The sequence below is a fragment of the Rhinolophus hipposideros genome, assembly GCF_964194185.1.
Source record: "Rhinolophus hipposideros genome assembly, chromosome: 9".
NCBI classification, from domain to species: domain Eukaryota; kingdom Metazoa; phylum Chordata; class Mammalia; order Chiroptera; family Rhinolophidae; genus Rhinolophus; species Rhinolophus hipposideros.
The window spans coordinates 23925718-23948665 of NC_138055.1; the positions used below are offsets into that span (position 1 = coordinate 23925718).

Below are 22948 nucleotides of genomic sequence, written 5' to 3' on the forward strand. Positions count from 1 at the left end.
GCTCTCTCTTCTCCTTTTCTTGCTTGCTCCACTGCCCGTCCTTCTATGTAATTTTATTTCTGTCTCCTTTAGCATGGTCTCTCTTGACCTTCACTGGCAAGTAGCAAGCAAGCCACTCTTCCAGTTTCTCTTGCTCCAGCTGCTCCCTTAGTTTCTCTTCCTTCCATTTGGTCCCAAGTAACACCCACAGAATCCCAACTCACATCGGGTCTGGAGGGATTCTCCCTGCTCATCCTTCTCTTCCTCCCTCTTGGTTGCCCATCACCCCTCCTCCAGTCCTCTCCAGGGCTCACAAGGCAGAACCAGGGACTCGGGTATCTTGCAAAGGCTTTATTTGAAAATTTTGAAACTTACATCCCACAAGAATTCAAGATTATCACCACAAGAAGAAAGAGATAATACAAAAATATATATCACAGCATTGGAGCCAGGTAAGAGAAAGAAAGAAGGAAGGTGGGAGAAACGATGAGAAGTAGAGACAAACTTGGGGTGGGGAGGCAAAAGGAGGGAGAGTGGAAGAACAAAGGAGGGAAGGTGAGAGGGATGAGAGGGAGCCCAGGAAGGGAAGGGGTAGATTGGAAGGTAGAGCTCCCCATGGCCTTGAACCAGCTGGCTCCAGTCCCTGGCAGCCTCTGGAATTAGGGAGGCCCTCAGGGAGGCTGGGAAAACTGGCTCGGGGGACTCTGAATTCCAGAGAGTGACACACAGAGACAGGCAGGACAGACAAGACAAAAAACTTCGGAGAAAGGGAAGGGACAATGGGAGCCCCTTTCCCAGGTAGTGCAGCAGGTGACTTCCCCAAAACCCATCTCCCAGACAACACGAGCAGTGGGGGAGGGGAAAAGTGTGGGGCCTCACTACCCTCATTCCTATGGAGTAGCCCTCAGGGTAATGAGAGTGCCCGTGGATCGGGGACACTGTGAAACACATGACATGGAACAGGATGGGACCGTGATAGAGGGGGCACCAGGAGCCCCCAGCTCACCTCCCACCCACCTCTGGGGCAGCATGCAGGAGCCACAGTAACTAGATCAGTGGGTGTTCATGAGGGAGATTGTGGGCACGACAGGCAACACCACGACATGGGGCCAGCAAATGCATGAGAGGAAATGGTAAAGTCACCCACAGACCATTGAGTGACTGAGCTGAGCTTGGAATGTGGGAAGAAGAGAAAGTGAAAAGTGAAACAAAAAGGAGAATATGAGGGATCAGCGAGGGGAGAAAGGTGGACGGGGAGAGGAGACATAAGACTGGCTGCACAAGAGCATGAATGTGTGCAATGACCCGTGAGGGTGGAGGTGAGTGTGCAAGGCTTTCATGTGAGTGTGCAAGGGTGGGGATGGGGGACCAGAGTCACAAATATGTGAGGTCCCCACTTAAAGGAGGGTGAGCAGGTAGGATTGCCTATGGGGCCAGTGAGTGTTCCAGGTTGGTGTGCAAAGGCAGGAGCCAGGAGCGCCTGCAGCTCCAGCTCCCACAGCTGCCCCACCCTCAGTGGGATGGGGGCTGTGCTGGCCCCTTGGCCTCCTGCTTGGCGGCACCCCAACATTGGGGGAGCATCACAGATTCACCAGGGGAATCCTGAGAGGAAGAGGGAAAGGGCACAGTCAGGAACCAAGGGGTAAGCCAGAATCAAAAGGGAAGACAAAGAAAGGGAATCAAGGTTAAGAGGGCAGAGTTGGAGTTAAATGGCAGCATGAGAACAGGACATAGATCCACAGAGAGCAGGAAAAGGAAGGGTCCCCCCAGAGAGGAGGAGTACAGGCCCTTTTATAGGGCCAGGGACCAAGCTGGGAAGGAGAGCCAGGGGCTCTGGAAGGGCCAGGCCTACCTTTTCCCCACCCACCCAGGAGGAAGTACCCCCAACCACAGCTCCAGACTACTAAATGGCCAACCGCCCCCCCATCCTTTTGCCCTGGGCCCTCACCGGTTCAACTGGAAGGCTGGAGCCCCCTTGGGCTGGGGCATCCCAGGCCGGGGTCCCCCTCGGGGCTCCTCATGGTCAGGGGTGGGGCTAGGTGAGTCCCCAAAGGCCCCCAGCACAGTGACCCCAGCTGGGGACAGGTCTGTCAGTGGCTGCTGGCTCTCCTCCTGCCTCAGGGCACCTTGCTGTCCTGAGGGCCTGCGCCGCTTCTGGCTGCGATCCCAGCTGGTGAAAGAAGGAGAGAGGTTCTCTCACACACTTCAGAAGCCACCATCCTGGGCCTGCAGGGCTGGTCACCCCTAGCCTCCCTGAGGAACCCCTAACATCCTACAGTAGAGAAACTGGCCTCTAACAGTTCCCTACACTAAATCTCCTGAGACTGTGTGTCATTAAAGCCACTTACTTCACCTGCCCCACCCCACTGGGGCTCCAGGATCTAAACCATCTTCCCATCCTAGTTGCGATCCACAGAATTAGTTCCTCCTCCCCACCAACAGGCAGAGTCACTCAGAATGGCCTACTCTCCCATGCGTACCCAGAAGAGCCATCTCTCTCCTCAGTAGGTGCTTTGGCAAGTTTAGTTCTAGTTCAAAGTCAGCTAATGACCTGGACACCTTAGTCTGGTGATTCTCTCATCAGACTAATGTGTGAAGGACTAATGTATCGTCATCTCTGACCCATTATTAAATGCGTGCAAAGAAAGCTCCAGATTTGCTCCTTCCTCCCCAGGCAAACCTAAGAAGGGGCTATGAAGACTGGGTCAGTTTTCTGTGTCTTGGAGGAAATGGAAACAAGGGATGCCCACCAAAGCCCTCAGTGCACATAAATAATTCCCTACCTCTCCAATTTTCCTCGTGTTTCCCTGGGAGAAGGATTTTCCACTTTCCCCCCACCCAAATCCTTACCACCTTTCTCTATGGTCTTGCTTTACTCCAACATTTCCTATCCCACCCCCAGCAAAATTGCTGCCTTTGCTCCTTCCCTCCTTCCAGCCAAACATTTAATTCAGTCCCCATCTGCCAGCACCCTCCTGCCCCCAGCTTACCAGAACTTGAAGATGATGCCAGTGGCGACGAGAACAATAATGATGGAGATGGTAATTGTGACATAGAGCTGGGGGTCCACACCTGATTGGGTTGGGAAGAAAGTTTTAGGGAGGCTTGAGGTGGAAGTAACCAGAGTAGGGCTAGGCTGCAGGGTCTGTAAGCTTGAGGAGGGCTGCCATTTGAATCCACATTGCCCAGTTCTTTTTGGAGGCCCCACCCTTTATTCTATTCATCAGCTTCCCCCAGACTTTTCAGCTCTTCTCCAGAATCCTTGTCCACTTTCTCACACCTTCTGTATACATGTGATGAGGAGGGGGCTCCAAGGTGAGAGACATCCCCTCTGTAACCAGGGGGTGGAAATGTCCATCTCTGTCCTGGTCTTGCCCCCAAACCACTAGCCCTGTCTCTGCCGTCCCTGAGCCTAGATGTCACCCTGGAGGTCTTTCATCCATGGTGTTCCTCTGCACGGAATACACCCACTCAGTTTTCAAGGTCCAGCTCATGTGTCAATTCTTGGCAGATGTCCTGACCCCTAGGCAGAAATAGTCTCTCCCTTTTCTTAAAACCATGCTGTGTGCGCCTCTGGTTAAGCACTTATTGCACTGACATACATCCCCAAGTGTTTACACATCTGTCTTCTCCAGTGGACCTGAGCTCCTCAAGGACTCAGACACGTCTTCATCTCTGCCTCCTGTGCCAGCTAGTGCCCGACACATTTGCGGAGGGAGCTAAGAGACAAGCCCTCTGTTGCTGCCCTTTGAGTCTTCAACCAGCCTCCCCACCCTCATATCCCTACCAGCCTCTTCCATTCCCACTCACCTTCCCCACGGCCCCCAAACAAGAATGGCCGCAGGGTGGCAGGTGCTTCTCTAAGGATGATCCCATCTCCATCACCCCGCATGGAGTCTGAGTTGGGGTGTGGGGTAGCCAGCCCATGAGGGGCTGCAAAACCATAGTCCAGGGGCAGGAATCCAGGATTGGCAGAGTTGGGGTCCCCCCCATCCTCTCGAGACACTGTAGGGCCCCATACAATAGCCCAGGGGTACTGGGATGAGGGTGGCCCCTCCTCAAAGCCTGATGGGGTGGCAGGGGGTGCAGTGCCAGGCAGGACTTGCCGCCTTGATCTTGGGACCCGAGGGGATCGGCTTGGTGGGGGTGCCCGTTCCCACACGCACACATGACGTGGGGCCGAAGGGCCTCCCCTGGCACATGGGGGACGGGCAGGGGCCGGTGGGGTTCGAGGGGAAGAGGAGGAGGAGCCTTGAGCAGGTGGCGGGAGGGGCAGCAACAACAGTGGCCAGAGAGGGATAAGGTGGGACAGCAGCAGTGCAGGCCTGCAAGAAGGGAGAAAAAAGGATGAGACAGAAGCCCATTTGGGGGCTATGTGTGGGGAAGACAGGCTCATACTGGAAATCCCCAGCTACCTCCCTCCAGGTGTTCCAAAAGCAGGTGGGCCTTGGGAAGACTCAGCATCATTTCCTATCTTCCTAGGGTCTAGCCCTGAGGATGGGAGGCCCTGGGTGGGCCTGGGGAGAAAGGGCCAAGACCTCAGGGAAAGTGCCCTCCAAGCTCCCTCTGCTGTGCCAAACTTACCACATCCTGGACTCCATGTCGGAGATCTTCCTCAGCTGTGACCCAGATTTTTAGCCTTTACTGGGGGAGAGAGGGTGTCGTCATCCCCACCCTGCCCTGGGTACTTCCCCAGCTCATTTTTCCACAAATTCTACCCCCATCTCCCCTCCCAGGCTGCTGACTGCCAGCTATGGATGCACTGCTGCTGAACATCCTTTGGGGGAAAAACTCCCGGAGTGGCTCCCAGTCTGGACCTCAGCCCCTCTCTACAACTCTCCAGGTCCCTGTTACCTCGCCACCCCAGGGTCTACTCTTACTTCTAAAGCTGGCTTCCTTCTCACTTCCTTGGTCCACAGCTCCAAGCTTTTCTTGGATCTTAATTTAGAGCCAAGAACCTTGTGATTCCTTGAGCACCTACAGCTAGGGAGGGAGCCTGACAGAGGGGGAGGGAAGAGGAAATCAATCTGAGTGAGTGTGTGAATGTGTGTGTGGCGTGTGCAGAGGGGAGGATCCCAGCCTGTCCACCTCACTTGTAGTCCCAGGCATTTCTCTTATGATTGGCCCCAGGAATCTACATCTTCAGGAGAAAGGGAAGAGGAGATGGAGAGATGAAAGAAAAGAGCTGGTGAAAGAGAGAGGTGGCTGGGAGAAAAACTACAGAATATCATTTTTGCTCAATGTTTAATCATCCAAAGACATAGGTGCCTTCTGAAGGGAGGTGGAGTTGGAGACAGGCCACCCACTCACATGTATTAGGTCGGTGCAAAAGTAATTGCGGTTTTCACAATTATTTTTAACCTTTTAAACAGCAATTACTTTTGCACCAACCTAATAGCTCCCTTGGGTAAAAAGTCCCGGGAGAACTGGGATGATTGGCTTTGAAAGAGGAAGGACATGTTCTCAGGGTTGAGGGTGGTGGATCCAGGGGGACCAGGCTCCCCAGAGTGAATGAAGATATGACACCCTGTGTCCTCTGGTTTCTGGGTTCCAAATCTGTACATTAAGTACTCTCAGAGAATAATGGGAATAAGATGGGAAAATCTGGGGAAGGGAACAGGGAAGAGGACAGTGGGGAGAGATGTGAAGGGGTGGAGGGCCCTGAAAGGGAAGGTGGGTTAAGAGTGAACCTGGAGGAGGAGAAGGATGAAGAGGAAGCAGGCAGAACGCATAGGGTGAGGCACAGGAGTCAGTCCTGAAAAAGAAAGGCCTGGCAAGGGGCGCGGGTACAGAAGACTGGGAGCTTGGAGGATGCTGAACGGGGAACAGAGTAAGTTAAAGGTCAGGGAGGGAAACTGAGGCGAAGGGATCACAGGAGCAGGGGAAGGAGGGGGAATGGCAGGAGGAGAAGGAAGGAAGGGAAGTGGTCCAGGCAGAAAGGAAGTGGAGACAGAAAAGGGGAAGGGAGAAAGGGGTCCAGAAGAGAAGGGTAGGGGAGAAAGGAAATGAGAAAGGACAGAGCAGAATACTGAGGACAAAATGAGAAGAGGAAGGGATGGGGACCAAAGATGGGAACTGCAAAGATGGAGGAGCTGGAAATTGTTTCTTCCAATGTAAAGGGATATGGAGCTGTGGGAAGAGATAGGGATGGGGGCTTGGTGGGAAGAAGGGAGAAAGGGACAAGCGAAGGAAGCTGCAGGGAGGGAGTAAGAAGTGTAGGAGCGAACCAGTGAAGTGGAGAAGGGCTCACAGGGGCACTGTGACCAGCTGACTCCTGGACTCACTTGCCTCTCCGCCTCGTGCATTCTCCCCCTCCCACCGACGTCAACTCCGGTCCCTGGACCCGCACCCCCTTTAGCCATCCCTTCCACGAAGCCCGCAGTCCCCAGGCTGGCGCGCCACCCCCACCCTCTCCTCGCGCCTCACCGACCTGTTGTGCGCAAGAGACGAGCTGGGGGTGGGGCGGGAGCCTTGGGGTGGGGGATCCCGGCCCCATCACTAGCGTTGCCCAGAGCCCACCCCTCCCACAGGCACGCGCACCAGGTACTGGGCCGGAAAGCGGCCAGAAAGAGGGGTGGGAGGAACGAGGACCAGGAGGTCGGCAAAGGGACTCCGAGGGAGGGAACGCCGAGAGCAGGCAGGGAACCCGAAGCTGGAGGATGCAAAGAGCCTGAGCCAAAGGCAGGATGGAGGCAGCTGCGGGGACCGCGGCCGCGGCGCCTGGAGGGCAGATGGAGCCAGAAGCCGAGGAGGGACGGAGAGCACGGCGGGAAAGCAGCGCTTCGAGGCTGGAGGCTGGAGCCCCGGCGACCGACCGCGCGGAGAGGGACGCGGGCTAAAGGCGCGGAGTCGGGGAGGGCTGGGCCGGGCTCCCTCGGCTGGGGGAGTGGGGGTCCCTCTCACTCACCTGCATGCCTGGCGCGACGGCGCAACAGCTGCGGGCGCTCAGGGCTGAGCTGGGCTGGGGGGTCGCGGGGGCGGGTGGGACCTGGGGCATCGTCGGGGGGGCTGGCCAGCAGCGGGGCGCCGGAGAGGGTGGGGGGCTAGCGCCCCGGGCGCGGGGCGGCGGCGGCGGGAGATGCTGGTCTCGGCTCTACTCGGCAAGGCTCGGGCTGCGCTCGGCTCGGCTGGGCTCGGCGCGGTAGCTGCGAGCACTGGGTCTCCGCCTCTCCCCCTCCCGCCTGTAGGCCACGCACGGTTTAACCCTCCCGCTGCCGCGCCACGGGAGTCGCGCCCAGCTGTGTTCCAGGTGGAGGGTTGGAGAGGACAGCGCAGGTGAGCGACCGTATGATTCCCCGGGTCCTAACGGCGGGCTTCTGCAGCCCTTTCATCCCCAACTCCTTGGACACCCATGGTCACCTTAGTCAGTTTCTGAGATTCTGAATCACCCAATGCTCTGCGTCCTCAACTCTGTTTCGTCCCTGGTGGAGAGTGCCGAGTGCCAGGGATCAAGGTGGGGGTGGCAGTGAAGACATCTCACCATCCTTGTATCCCCCAGATTCCACCCTGGCCCTGCTACAATGCGTTCTCAACAAAGCAACCCACATGATCTTTAAAACAAGTAAACCAAGCTGCATTACTCAGCTTTTCTAGCACTCAGAATATCCAAATTCCTTACTGTGACTGACAAGGCCCTCTGTGACTTAGCCTCTGTGTAGCTCTCTGATTTCCTCCTAACATTTTATGCCCAGCTACACTGGACCTGACCTATGTTCCTAGAACTGGAGAAGCTTAACTGGCCACAGGACCTTTGCACGTGCTGTTGCCGCTGCCTATAACATTCCCCTTCCCCCCACCCCCTGGCATTTCACAGTGACTCTTCATTAATATTTCACTTAGATCCGATGTTACCTCTTCTGGGAGGCTTTCCCTAACCTCTCTTATCAAAAGTAGCTTCCTCTGCCCCCACTCTCACCCCATCCTATCCCATTCATCTCTATCACATTACCCTGTCTTATTCTGGTTGCACTTCTAGGACACCATACTCCCTAGTTTCCCTCCAGCCTCCCTGGCTTTTCCTTCTGAGTCTTCTTCTGCTCAACCTCTAAATGTTAGAGCTTCGTAGGGCTTAGTCCTTGGCCCTCTTCTATTTCCACATTCTCTGTCCAGTGATGTCATCCAGTCCCAGGACTTAAATACTATGTAAATGTCAGCAAGTCCTAAATTTATATCCATAGCTCCAGACTCATTTATCCAACAACCTACTTGACATCTCCACTTGGATGTCTAATAGCCATGTGGAGCTAATGCAGCTAAAATACATGTCTTGAATTCTCTCCTGGCCAATCCATTTTTCTCCCAGTGTTCCCCATCCTACTTGTTCAGGCTAAAAACCTAGGAAACATCCTTCCTTCCCTTTCCCTTTTCTCATTAATTCTCACCCTGTGTCTAATTCACCAGGAAGTTCTGTGAGCTCTGCATCTAAAATACATCCTGAATCCATGTACTTCTCTCCGTCTTTGTTACTAGCACCCTGGTCCAAGCAGTCATCTCTCATCTGAAATAGTGCAATAGCTTCCTAGCTGGTCCCTCACTTCTGCCCTTGCCCTTTACAAACTAGTCTTCACAATATCTAGTAATATATATATATATATATATATATATATATATATATATATATATATATTTTTTTTTTTTTTTAAATCGTAATCATATTATGCTCTTCCCTGCTTAAAATATTTGAGTGGCTTTTAGAATTGGAATAAATCTGACTTGTTAGGAGGGGCCCTCCAACTTGTACCCCTCCTCAATGTTCAAACCCTGTTCCTGCCAGATTGGATTTCTTGATGTCTCAGAACATCCAGAGTCATTCTCTTAGCTCCCCTGCACTTTGGATTCCTTCTTCCTGGAATCCTCTGTGCCGCCCTTCACCCGGTTGACTCCTTCTTGCCATTCAGCCGCCCACTCTTATTTCGTCAATATATTTCATTGTCTTTCTAACTCATCACTCTGAAATGATCTTATACTTATTTACTGCTTATTGTCTGCCCCCCATCCCCACAGACTCTAGAAAACAAAGATCTCATTTGTCCTGTTCCCCCTGTAACCTATGTCAGTGCTTGGCACATAACAGATGCTTAATACTTATTGCTTACTGAACTTCACCTGAGATCTCTGCCCACTTGAAATTCATTCTCTCCTCTGCCCCCCACTTGCCTTTCCTTTCTATCTGCCTGCTTTCCCTGATCTCTGCCCTGTGATCTGTGCACAGTGCTTTCGGCTGAGTCTCTGCTTACACCCACGCCCCTCCAGACAATCGCCCTTCATCCCCTGTGCTATTACTATCATTAGCCTGGCACTCCTGCCTCCCGGAAGGAAGCCTGCTGTTCTAACCAGCATCTGCAGTGGCTGCCCTCCTGCTTTCCTTTCCCTGAGAGTTCTTCATTCTGAGGTCAGAACAGCTGTGCGTGAGCTGTCCTCTTAGTGTCTCCCAGTGGCAGGGGAAAGACAGTGCACATTGGATATGAACCGGGCCATGTGAGGCAGGCTGCACAAATCATACCATATCCTGGGCCCCAGTGAACCCCCGTGCGTCCTGAGGATGTGCTGTAAGAGGACTCATTATATGAAGCGTGTGGGTCAGATTTATCAAGTGATTCACTTCCAGTGTAAGTGCCTTTTCCTCTGAGGACTTCAAATCATCATCGTGTATTTCTAGTATTCTTGATTCATTCATTCTTTCAAAGACTCTTTTTCGAACACTTACTACATGTTGGGTAGTGTGCTATGGGCGGGGATACAGTGGAGAGCAAGAACAAAGCCATCACTTTCTTCCTGGAACGTGGGATCTAGTTAGGGAGACAATGAAATACAGAGTGATAGATAAATGTGTCTTCAGATAATTTGAGGACCTTCCCACACTCCACAGCCTGTAAATTCTCTCCCTGTGTCTGGCTCTGTTGGTCTCTTTATCATTATCTCTGGGCTCATTTTCTGGTGTGTACGTGTGTGGTGGGGGGGGGGGGGGTCCCAGTATTTGTCAGGATAAATTTCTGTTTCCTGTCCGTCAATGTTCAGCATACTTCTGCACGCTTCTCACTCTCAGTTGATCTTACTTTCTGCTTTTCTGAGAAAATAGAAGCAGACAGAAAAGAACTTTCCCACTTGCACCACCGTATTCCAGCCCCACCTCTCCTTGGGGCTTGGGGGGAATCCCTTTTCAAATACTTTACTCCAATGACTGTCCCTCCATCTCCTGCGTGTCTCTCCTCCTCTCTACCTGATTATTCCTAGCAGCATGTAACATGATGTAATTTCTCACAGCTTAAAACAAACCCTCCTTAGCTCCATGTCCCCATCCAGTGTCTGCCCTTCTGTTTCCCTTCTAAAGCAAAGCATCTCAGGAGATTGTCTCCATTCACCATCTCTTCCACTTCTCTTATTCCTTCTCTTTCTCTTTTAATAACTTAAACTATTTAATATTTGTAATTCATTATTTTGAATGGGTAATACATTCATATGTACAAAAAGCTTTCAATATATAAAAAGTTATATAATGAAAGTTTTTACTCTTGCCCTGTCCACCATCTTTCTAGTTCCCATCCTTGCCCTCATTGTGACTAATTTCTATGTATTCTTCCAGAATTTCTTTATGCATACACAAGCAAAGAGTAGTATACATTGTTATTCCCCCATGTATTTTACATAAAAGTTGGCATACCATATACACTGTTCTACATCTTTCCTTTGTGACTTAGCAGTGTATCTTTGCTATTTTCCCATATCAATGAAGAGAGGGCTTTGTCATCCTTTCATACATCCTCATAGTATTCTGACTTATGGATGTGCTCCCAATCTTTCTTGAACCCACCCCTTCAGACTTCTGCCAAACTACCCTGCTGAAATTCCTCTTGTCAAGGCTACCTGTGACCTCCATGTTTCCAAGTCCAAAGGTCAATGGTCAGTGTCATTTTACTTGCTGGTCAATGGTCTTTGATACAGGTGATCAGGTCCCATTCTGGAAACGCTTTCTGACCTGACTTTTATGATGCTATACTGTCCTGATTTTTGTCGTCCCGCACTGGTTTCTCCTTCTCCTTTATCAGGTCCTCTTCATCTTTCTTATTGCCGCATCTTGGCTATCTTCTCTATCTATAGTCACACCCCAGGGGATCTCATTCAGTTTCTGGGCTTTAAATATAATTTTTACTGATGTCCCCTAACTTTTATCTCCAGCCCAGCCCCTTCCCTTCTCTCAGGCTTGTAAACCTGCCCCTCCTTTAACACTTCCTCTTTTAAGAAATGGCATTTCCATTCTTCTAGTTGATCAGGACAAAAAACCTGGAGTCACCCTTTTTTTTTTTAATGTCTTTATAGCTGGCTAGCATTTTATTTGACTTTATTATCTTTAAATATACATATACAAATATAATATGTATTTATATTATATATAAATATAATTTTCTACATATAAAAATTTGACGCACAAGATGCTAATATATATGTTAGTTATAAAGTGGAAAAATAAAATGAATATTTGTGAACCCACCACCCAACTCAAGGACTAGAAATCTACCAATAACTTGCATTTATAACTTGCAATAACTTGTCCCCCATCCTCCCATTGCACTGCCCCCTCCTTATAATCGCTATCTTCCAATTTTATTTTATTATTCTGTTGTTTTTTAAATATAGTTTTCTCACAAATGGGTATAAGCTTAAACAATATGTTGTTTAGTCTTGCTTATTTTTCAGCTCTATAAAAATTATATCTCCTTGTACATGTTTGTTTTCTCACTCAATTTGACATTGCCAAGATTTATCCATATTGTTGCATATATCTGGAGTTCATACACTTTCAATGGAATACATACAATGCACCATTGTGTGCACATAATTTATTCTGTTGATGGATTTGTGATTTGTTTCCTTTTTTTGTTTTTTTGCTATTATAAACACTGTTGCTATGGACATTATTGTATTTGTTTCCAGTATATGTGCAAGTGTTTCCCTGGGGCTTGTATCTCGCAGTGAGATTGCTAGGTTGGGAGGTCTAAGAATAATTATCTCTGAGAAAGAATGCCAAATTGTTTTTCTCAATTTACACTCCTACCAGCAATATTTGAGTTCCCATTGATCTACATTGTCTCCAGCACTTGTAGTTTTAGACTTCTTAATTTTTGCCAACCCAGAAAGTGTATGGTAGTATCTCCTTGTGGTTTTATTTGGCATTTCTCTAATTACTAATGCAGTTGAGCATCTTTACATATGCTTAATAGCCTTTTTAATTTCCTGTTCTTGGAAATGCCTGATCATTTGGGTTGTTTGTGTTTTTCTTATTGATTTGTAGGAGTTCTTTATGTATTCTGGACACTCATCTTTTGTTTTACACATTGCAAATATTTTCTCCTTTGTGAAGATACTTGTGATCTGTCCTTTCACTTTCTTCATGATGTACAGATGCTTCTCAACTTTCGATGGGGTTACGTCCTGATGAACCTATCCTAATTTGAAAATATCGTAAGTCGAAAATGCATTTAATACACCTCACCTGACGAACATCACCGCTTAGCCTACTAAAGGTTTAAAGTAGCTTAGCCTACTTTAAACATGCTCAGAACACTTATATTAGCCTACAGTTGGGCAATGAGCTTGAGTTTCATCTCAAGAGTAATTGCGGGTGGGTGATGAGGGTAAAGGGGATCAAATATATGGTGATGGAAGGAGAACTGACTCTGGGTTGTGAACACACAATGGGATTTATAGACGATGTAATACAGAATTGTACACCTGAAATCTATGTAAATTTACTAACAATTGTCACCCCAATAAATTTAATTAAAAAAAAAAAAAAGAGTAATTGCTTTCCTCTTCTCACCAGAAGCGGGAGACACAGATGGATGTTTTGTGCACATGATGGGATGCAAAAACACAAAACACAAGATCCAAAAACATGCTGGCAACACAGTACACTGTACAATATCAGTTGTTTACCCTCATGATTGTGTGGCTGCCTGGGAGCTGCAAGTCACTGCCGCTGCCCAGCATCATGAGAATAACGAGCTGCATATGGTTGGCCTGGAAAAAAATCAACATTTAACACTCAAAGTACTGTTTATACTGAATGCGTATCACTTTTGCACCATCCTAAAATGGAAAAAATCATAAGTTGAACCATCATAAGGCGGGGACTGTCCGTATTTTGATTATAAGAAGTTCTTAATTTCAGTATAGGCATATGTGGGGACAGAGCCAGGAGTGCAGTTTCCAGGCTCTCAGCCTCACGTGGAAAGGTGCTGGCTCGGGTAGTAGATGGCCATCAACTGTGATTGGATGGCCATCAGCTGTGGCTAGTTGGCCATGAGCTGTAACCAGTGAGCCATTGGCCACTAATATAATTGCTGTGGCTACGCTAGAAGCAAATGGGGGCTAGCAAGAAGCTGGTGGCTGAGCTAGCAAGCAGCAGAGTGTGGATTGTGGATTACAGAGAGGCAGATTGCAGCTAGCAAATGGGGAGTCGGTCTGTTGGCAGAAAAGCGGACAGCACATCGCACGTGGTGTGAATCCAGCCTCCAGTGAGACTATAGTGGTATGACTCCCCAACCTATGGCTCCGTGGGTGTTCCTTTTTGTCTTAGCCATATCCTGTGTTCTTGTGTGGGGAACGGGAGCTGAGACCCTGCAGGCCGCCCTGCACTACAGCATATTTGTCAACCCTTTATTTTATGATTATGCTTTTTGTATCTTGTGTAAAAAATCACTCTCTACCTTTCTGATCAGAAAAATATTTTCTTACATATTCTCCAAAAGATTTTAAACCTTTGTTCTTTATTCTGAAGTCTTAAGTCTACCTAAAATTGATTTTTCTATATGGTGTATTATAAAGATCTATTTTTTCGTTTTTAATATAAAAAATCAGTTATCTCAGCCTCATTTATTAAACAGTCCCTCCTTTCTACTGTGCTAATTCTGTTATATATCAAAGTTGCACATATACATGAATCTGGTCTGGACACTATTCTGTTCCACTGGTCAGCTTTTAAAAACCTGCAGCAATAATATACTTTCTTAAATCCTATAGCTTTAAAATAAATGTAGATATCTCCCAGAGCAAACACCGCCTTGGCAATAAACTCTTCTTCAGGAATATTGTACATTTCTTGGCCATTGCTTTATTTTAGAAGCAGCCTGTCAAGTTCCATAGGATTTTAAATGGAGTTGCATTGACTCCAAAGTCCAATTCAAGACAAACTGACATCTTTTTGGTATTGAAACTTCCTACCATGGATTTGGGCTATCTCTCCATTTATTTACGTCTTTAATGTCCTTCAATGAATTTGAATAATTTTCTGCATGCAGATAATGCACATCTTTTCTTACCTCTCCCTAGGTAGTTTATTGCTTTTCTCTTATGGTAAATGATATTTTTTAAGATTACATTTCAAATTGTTTTTGCTGCTATATGGAAATGCAGTTGATTTGTAATACTGATTTTAGACCCAACCACCTTGATAAACTCTCTCTTCTGTATAATAATATTGCTATAGATTTTTTGAATTTTCTGCAAAGACAATCATGTCATCTGCAAATGATGACAATTTGCTTTTTCTTTTCCCATACCATGGCTTTAACTTCCTTGTCTTGTGCTGGCCAGGACCATTAGTGCAATGTTAAATACGAGTAGTGATAGCTGGTATCTTTCTTTTGTTCTGGTTTTAAAAACACTTCCAAAGCTTTTCCAGTAAGAGTGATGTTTGCTATAGCTTATTAAAAAATAACTTTTATCAAGTTACATATGACCACTTCTATTCCTAGTTTGCTAAGGATTTTGTCATGTGTAGGTGTTGAATTAAATGCTTTTTAAAAGCCCATTTCTAATTTTGTGAAATATAACACACAAAGATAAATAAAACGAGAGCTGAATATAAAGTATATTGAACACTTACAAAGGGAATACTTATAGAGGGAATACTCATGTAACCACCATCCAGGTTAACTAAAAGAACCTGGCTAGTATTCAAAAAGGACTGTGTTTCTTGAATCAGTCATACATCATTTCTTCCTCACCAAAGGTAAGTAGTATTCTGACTTTTATGGCAATCACTTCCTTGCTTTTCTTAACAGTTTCCCCATATATGTGTGCATTACTTAACAATATAGTTTCTTCTGTCTGCTTTTGAAGATATATATGTAATAATACTATAGATATTTGTTATATATGTAGGAGTGGAATTGCTGTATCATGGGGTATCTTACATTTTGTTAGATAATGCTAAACTCTTTTCCAAAGTGGTTTAACTACTTGTACTCTCATTAATTATATATGAGAATTTCTCTTGTTCCATATTCTTGTCAGCACTTAACATTTTTCAGACTATAATTTTAACTATTCTGGTGCATACCATGGTATTTTATTATGGATTCAATTTGCATGTCTCTGATCATGAAAGACGTCCAGCATCTTGTCATATGTTTGTTGACCTTGTGGATTTCCTCTTGTAAAGTGCTAGTTCAGATCTTTAGTTTATATTAATAATTTTTGTTGTTAGGGTTTTCTTATTCATTTGTAGAAGTTCTTTATACATTTTGGACATATCTTTGGTCAGTTATATATGTTACAAATGCTTCCTTCTATTCTGTGGCTTATCTTTTGACGAACAGATGTTCTTGATTTTAATGTAGTCAAATTTATCAATCTTTTCTGTTATGGTTAGTGTATTTGAGTCTTAAGAAATATTTCCTTACCCCAAACTCATGTATATATTTTTCTATATTATCTTCTAAAAGGCTTTTAATTTGTCTTTTACATTTAGTCTATTGTATAGTAGGTAATGATGTTTGTATATGGTTTAAGGTAGGGCTTTGGTTTTATTTCTTTTCGTATAGATACTCATTGGTCACAGCAACATTGAAATGTGTTGCTCAAAAGTGCAAACTCTCATAAATCAAGTGTCTATATATATATGTGAGTCTATTCTTTGGCTCTGTATTATGTTCCAGTAATCAATTTATCTATCTTGTGCCAATACTATCTCAATTTTTATGATTTTGTAATTATATTCTAGTATTTGGTAAAGCAAGTCTTTCCATCTTATTCATCTTCAAGAGTCCATTCTTGTCCTTTTGCATTTCCATGTAAATTTTAGAATCAGTTTGTCAGTTCCATTCAATCACAAAGAAGGCTGTTGGGATTTTGATCAGGATTGTACTGAATCGATAAATCACTGTGGGGAGAATTGACTTCCTCCTGATATTGAGACTTTTAATCTATGAACATGATAATATTTCTCCACGTATGTTAGGCCCTCTTCAATGTCTCACAACAAATTATAATTTGCTGCGTATAGGTCTTGCACATATTTTCTTACATTTATACCTTGGTATTTGATATTTTTCATTCTATTGCAAGTGGTAACTTAAAATTATTCATCATCTCATTGTTGTTTATATAGAGATATATAATTGATTTTGTACATTTTTGTCAAGAAATTTTGTTAAGCTCTTATTCTAATAATTTATCTGTAGATTCTTTTGAATTTTCTACATATGCTATCACGTTTTGATACTTTCTATAGATGGTAACAGCTTTGTTTCTGTTTTTATGTAATCCTTCAACTTTTCTTTTCCCTTTTTCTGACTCTGGCTGGGATCCCCATTACAAGACTGAATAGAATTGGTGATACCAGGCATTTCTTTATCAGATTAACAAGTTCCCTTCTAGCTTTCTAAAAGATTTTTTGATCACAAATGTTTGTTGATTTCATCACGTGCTTTTTTGTATTTATTGAGATGATTCTGTGATTTATTCCTTTAGTCTCTTAATATGATGAATAAAATGAATGTATTTTCTAATATTAAGCTACCTTGAAATTCCTGATATAAATTCAAGTTAGTCTTGAATTTTGATCTTTTTTGCACTTTGCTGGATTCAGTTTGCTAGTGTTTTATTGAAGATTTTTACGTCTTTTTTAATAAATGAGATTGACCCGTAATTTTCCTTTCTAGTATTGCCTTTTCTGGTTGGGTTATCAAAGTAATTCTGGTCCCATAGAATGAGTTGAGGAGTGTCCTTTACTTTCCTATTTTTTCAGGAAAAGTTTGTTAAAACTTTTCATAAGGTTAAAATGATCTGCATTTTGAAATTTGGTGCAGGTTGCCTGTACGATCTTATTCTTAGCCCTTTCTTCTCTCACACCTCACATCTAATCCATTTGCAAATTCTGTTCACTCTAGCTTTAAATCAAATTCAGAACCCAACCACTTCTCACTTCCATTGCTACCACCACCATCTCTTGCCTGGATAATTGCAGTAGTTTCCTAATTGGACTTGTTACTTCTGTCCGTGCAGCCATCATATTTTAAACATATGGGTGGTTATATCCCGTTACTCCTCTCTCAAATCCTCCCTTGGCTGCCCATCTCACTCAGAGGAAGAACCAGTATCCTTACAATGGCCCACAGGGTCTGATATGATCTGGCTTGTTCTCTCTCTGGTCTCTCCCACTACTTCTCTCATTGCTCACTCTGCTCTAGCCATACAGGTCCCCTTGCTGTTCTTCATACACATTAAATATGTTCTCATCTTTGTACTTGTAGTTTGCTCTGCCTAGAACACTGTCCTCAGAAATCCACATGACTTGCTCTTTTTTTTTTTAAGGTCTCTGCTCCATTGTTACCTTTTTAGAAAGGCTTTTCCTTATTACCATATATAAAACAGAAAATGTCTCCATCTCCCTCTTGTTTTTCTATATAATATTTATTCACATATATGTATATGTATGTATTTATTGCCTGAGTCTCACCAAAAGAATGTAAATACCAAAAGAGCAGGAACTGTGTCTATATCTCTAGTAGATAGAACAATGACTGGCAATAAGAGGTGCTCAATATATACCTTTTGAATCCATGATGAATATTTTATTTATTATGTGTCTGACCCCTTGAATGTCAGTCAGCCTCTCTGGCTTTATTTAAGTGCATCTTGTATTCTATCCTTAGCATTAAAAACACAGCACCTGGAGCAGCCAATGGCTCAGTTGGTTAGAGCACAAGTTCTGAACAACAGGGTTGCTGGTTCAATTCCCGCATAGGATTGTGGGTTGTGCTCCCTGTAACTAAGATTGAAAATGGCAACTGGACTTGGAGCTGAGCTGCCTTCTCCACAACTAGATTGAAGGACAATGACAACAAGGAGTTGATGGGCCCTGGAGAAACACACTGTTCCCTGATATTCCCCAATAAAAGAATTAAAAACAAACAAACAACAAAAAAAAACATAGCACCTGGCACATGCCTTGTACACAACTGTCACTTAGTAACAAATGAATGAACATTACATCCTAGGTTATATTTAAGTTTTATTAGCTTAGATCCTCCTCTTGGAGATCTTTACTTTTCTTCCCACTTTTCCCATTTCTACTTCTTTCTTACATCTGTTCTTCCTCCTCTTCTCTCTCTGCTCTTTCTAATCTCACTTCTTTTGTCTATCCCTCTCCTCTCTTTCTCCAAATTCTCCTTTTCCACCTGTTTTCTCATTTTCTCCTTTTACTCCTCTTTTTCTCACAGAACCATAAAACATCAGAATCAGAATTGGACTTGGGGACTTTATTTATCTCTCACTTTGCAAACATGGAAGAGGAGATACCACAGATGACACAATTTGCTTTAAGGTCACAGCTAGTTCATGGCTGAATCAAGACTAAATCTCAAATTATCTCTTTCTTCCTCCTCTCTTTTTTTTTGTTTCTTCTCTTAACATGGTGTCGGAATCTGACAAACTTGCATTTGGATCTCAGTTCCACCACTTATACTGGTGACCTTCAAATTATTATTGTTATTATTATTATTATTATTATTATTAATTTTATTGGGGAATATTGGCGAACAGTGTATTTTTTCAGGACCCATCAGCTCCAAGTAAAGTCATTGTTTTCAATCTAGTTGTGGAGGGCGCAGTTCACTGGCCCATGTGGGAATTGAACCAGCAACCTTGTTGTTAAGAGCTCATGCTCTAACCAACTGAACCATCTGGCCGCCACAACAAATTAACTTCTGTGATCCCTGGTATTTTTACAGGTTAACTGAGATATTAATATGCACCTCAAAGGGTTGTCATTAAAACTTATAAAAAGTTGAACAACAACAATAACAAAAACCCTATACCCCTAATATCATAATTAATGGTGAGAAACTCAAAACTTTCTCACTAAGATCAGGTACAAGGCAAGGCTTTCCCATCTCACCATTCGTTTTTGACATTATACTGGAAATTTTTGCCAATGCAATAAAGCAAGAAAAGGAAATAAAAGGTATATAGACTAAGAAGGAAGACATAAAACTGTCTTTGCATATGATGTAATAATTTATATAGAAAATCCAAAAGAATCAACCAAAAAAAAATCCTTTTGGAACTAAATAATAAGCAATTATAACAAGATTGAAGGATGCAAGATTAATATACAAAAATTACTTTCTTATATGCTAACAATGAACAAGTGGAATTTGAAATTAAAAACACAATACCATCTACCTTAGCACCCCAAAACTGAAATACTTAAGTAGAAATCTAATAAAAAAATATATAAAGTCTATATGAGGAAAACTACAAAACTCTGATGAACAAAATTAAAGAAGAAACTTTAAAAATGGAGAAATAATCCATGTTCATGGATAAGAAGACTCAATATTGTCAGGTTCTTCCTAACTTGACCTACAGATTCAATGGAATCCCAATCACAAACCCAGGAAGTTATTTTATGGATATCAACAAATTGATTCTAAAGTTTATATGAAGAGACAAAGACCCAGAATAGCCAATACAATATTAAAAGAGAAGAACAAAGTTGGAAGACTGACACTACCTGACTTTAAGACTTACTATAAAGCTATAGTGATAAAGCTAGTGTAGTATTGCTAAAAAAAAAAAAAAATAGACAAATAGATCAATGAAACAGAATAGAGAGCCCAGAAATAGACCCCCATAAATATAGTCAACTAATCATTAACAAAGAAGCAAAGGCAATACAATGGATCAAAGATAGTCTCTTCAACAAATGGTGCTGGAATAACTGGACATTCTCATGCAAAAACAATGAATCTAGTCACAGACTTTGAATACACACACAACTTTCACAAAAATTAAAGTGGATCACAGACCTACATAGACTGGGACATGTAAAATGCAAAACTATAAAACTCCAAGAAGATAACATAAGTACAAACCTAGATGACCTTGAGTATAGTGATGCCTTTTTTAGATACAACACCAAAGACATGATTGATGAAAGAAATCATTGATAAGCTGGACTTAACTAAAATTTAAAACTTCTGCTCTGAGATAGGCAATATCAAGAGAATTAGAAGACAAGCCACAGACTGGAAGAAAATATTTGCAAAAGGCAAATCTGATACTGTTAATAAAAATATGCAAAGAACTCTTAAAACTCAATAAAAAAAACAATTTGACCCAAACAACGATTTCACCAAAGAAGACATACAGACAGCAAGTAGGTATATGAAAAAATGCTCTACATCTTATGTCATCAGGGAAATACAAATTAAAACAAGATATCACTACACACCTATTAGCATGACCAAATGCTGGAATACTAACAACACTAAAAGGTGGCCAGGATGTGGAGCAATAGGAATTATACATTGTTGGTGGGAATGCAAAATGGTACAGCTACTTTGGAAGACAGTTTGGTGGTTTCTTACAAAATTAAACATACTTACTCATGACCCAGCAATCACGTTACTTGGTATTTACCCAAAGGAGTAAAAACCTATGTACACACACACACACAACTGGACATGCATGTTTATAGCAGCTTTATTCATAATTGTCAAAACTTGGAAGCAACCAATATGTCCTTCAGTAGGTGAATGGATAAATAAACTGTGGTACATCCAGACAGTGGAACACTATTTGGTGCTAACAAGAAATTAGCTATCAAGTCATGAAAAGACATGGAGGAAACTTAAAGTGAAAGAAGCCAATCTGAGAAAGCTACATATTGTATGATTTCCACACTATGACATCCTGGAAAAGGTGAAACTATGGAGACAATAAAAAGATTAGTAAGAAAAGAAAAAAAAAATTAGTAGGTATCAGGAGTAGGGGGTGGGGAGAGATGAATAGGCAGAGAACAGAGAAATTTTAGGACAGTGAAAATACTCTGTGTGATATTAAATGATGGATGTATGTCATACAAACCCACTTATTGTACACCACCAAGAGTGAATCCTTCGGTTAACCATGGATTTTGGATGATTATAATGTGTCAATATAAGTTCATCCTTGGGGGAAAAAAAGTACCATTCTGGTGAATGATGTTGATAATGGGGGAAGTTATGCATGTGTAGGAGCAGGGGTTATATGGGAAACCTCTGTTCCTTCCTCTCAATTTTATTGTAAACCTAAAACTACTCTAAAAAATAAAGTCTTTTTTAAAAGTTTTAAAAATAAAGACCTAATAGAACATAATAGACCATAGTTGGCTCTTTTCTCGTTCTTTCCTCATTTTTTTTCTTTCCCTCTTTAAATTGATAAGATTGAACTCATAATTCTTTGGTTCCTTCAAACTTTGGATATTTTATTATGTCTTTGATTTCTTCTCACTTTTATGTGTCATCTCTTCCATTCATTTCTTCTTTCTCTTCTTCCAGCTCTTTCTCCTTCTTCTTTTTCTTCTCTTTCTCTCCTTTCCTATTTCTGCTTCCCATTTTCTTCCATAAACCATGCCATGTGGACCATAAATTTTAAGTTTAGAGTCCCTTTAGCTGCAGTAGTCTAGCAGTCTTATGATTTTCTCTTATTTAGGTCCTCTTTTTCCACGTTCTCCTCTTTCATTTACATATAAATTACTTAACTTCCTTGGCTCTCAGTTTTTCAATCTGGAAAATGGAAACAATAATAGGTTGTTATAAGCATCAAATGAATTAAGTAAAGTTCTTAGCTCAGTGCTTAACACAAAAGCCTCCAAGATGTCATTAACTTTTATTCTCATCTGAACTTCTGCAAACCCGGTATGAAATATAAAACACTATAGAAATGTTAGTTAATTTTCCCCCCTAAAGTATCATGGTGAGCTTTCTGTGCTCACACTCGTCGTGGTGGCACCAGGTGCACCCCCGACGTGCAGAACAACGCAGGCGAGTTCGTGGACCTGTATGTGCTGCAGAAATGCCCTGCCAGCAACCACATCATCGGCGCCAAGGACCACGCATCCATCCGGATGAATGTGGCTGAGGTTGACAAGGTGACAGGCAGGTTCAAAGGTGTTTAAAACCTATGCTATCTGTGGGGCCATTCACAGGATGGGCGAGTCAGATGACTCCATTCTCCGACTGGCCAAGGCTGTCAGCATCCCCTCAAAGAACTTCTGACTGGAGAGAATCACAGATGTGGAGTATTTGTCCTAAATAAATAGTGACCCTCCCCCCAAAAAAAGTGTCATGGTGAAGTGGAAAGATGATTTCAGGTTTGAAAAGACTTGAACCCATTTCCTCATCTGAAAAACGATAATAATACATGCCTTTCTTACACCTAGGTTTTTTTCCTCCTCAGGAATTGAAAGAGTCAATGTTCAGGAAAGCATCACTCTATAAGTACATGTTGTAATCAAGATAGACGGTGAACAGGAGTCACGCTAGGGACGCTGTAGTTATGAGGATTCAATGGGATAAAGTTTTAAAAGATGCTTGACTCAATACATGTAAGCTGTTATTTACCTTTTCCACTTCTTTTCTCTTGCTCCTCAAAAAAATGACTGGTTGAACTACCCAGATGATCTCTGCTGCTAAACTTCTATTATTGACATGGTCTCCTTCTCTCCTCCTCAAATCCCGCTTCCCGCCCCTCCCCCCTGTTTTTCCTCCTCTCTTTCCATCACAGCCTTCCTCTCGCCTCAGGCACCCCCGTGCAGCCAGGTCTCCAGATTTCTGGCAGCTTGGAACTGACACAGAACCACCTGGCACCTGCCTGAGATCAGAGGTTCTCTCTACAGTTAGCGTCTAGCGCTGACCAGCAA

The 22948-nt window shown here is 43.6% G+C and overlaps 1 protein-coding gene and 1 pseudogene across 3 annotated transcripts; one reads left to right on the forward strand and one right to left on the reverse strand.

Moving 5' to 3' along the window:
- Positions 1-315: 315 nt before the first annotated feature.
- PIANP (PILR alpha associated neural protein) lies at positions 316-7128 on the reverse strand. 2 transcript variants are annotated; one of them, XM_081061145.1, is made up of 6 exons: positions 6887-7128; positions 4564-4623; positions 3790-4304; positions 2970-3051; positions 1928-2149; positions 316-1581 (listed from the first exon to the last, which is right to left on the reverse strand). In XM_081061145.1, the coding sequence occupies exons 2-6, from the start codon at positions 4578-4580 to the stop codon at positions 1560-1562; spliced, it is 858 nt and encodes a 285-aa protein (XP_080917271.1). In that variant the 5' UTR covers positions 4581-4623; positions 6887-7128; the 3' UTR covers positions 316-1559. The 2 variants fall into 2 exon arrangements, with proteins under 2 accessions (XP_080917271.1, XP_080917272.1); XM_081061146.1 differs by lacking the exon at positions 6887-7128 and adding an exon at positions 6410-6523.
- Positions 6891-22304, forward strand: LOC308501831 (small ribosomal subunit protein eS21-like; annotated as a pseudogene). Its single transcript has 3 exons — positions 6891-7014; positions 7167-7254; positions 22042-22304. The product of its transcript is annotated as a small ribosomal subunit protein eS21-like (transcript).
- The last annotated feature ends 644 nt before the right edge of the window (positions 22305-22948 follow it).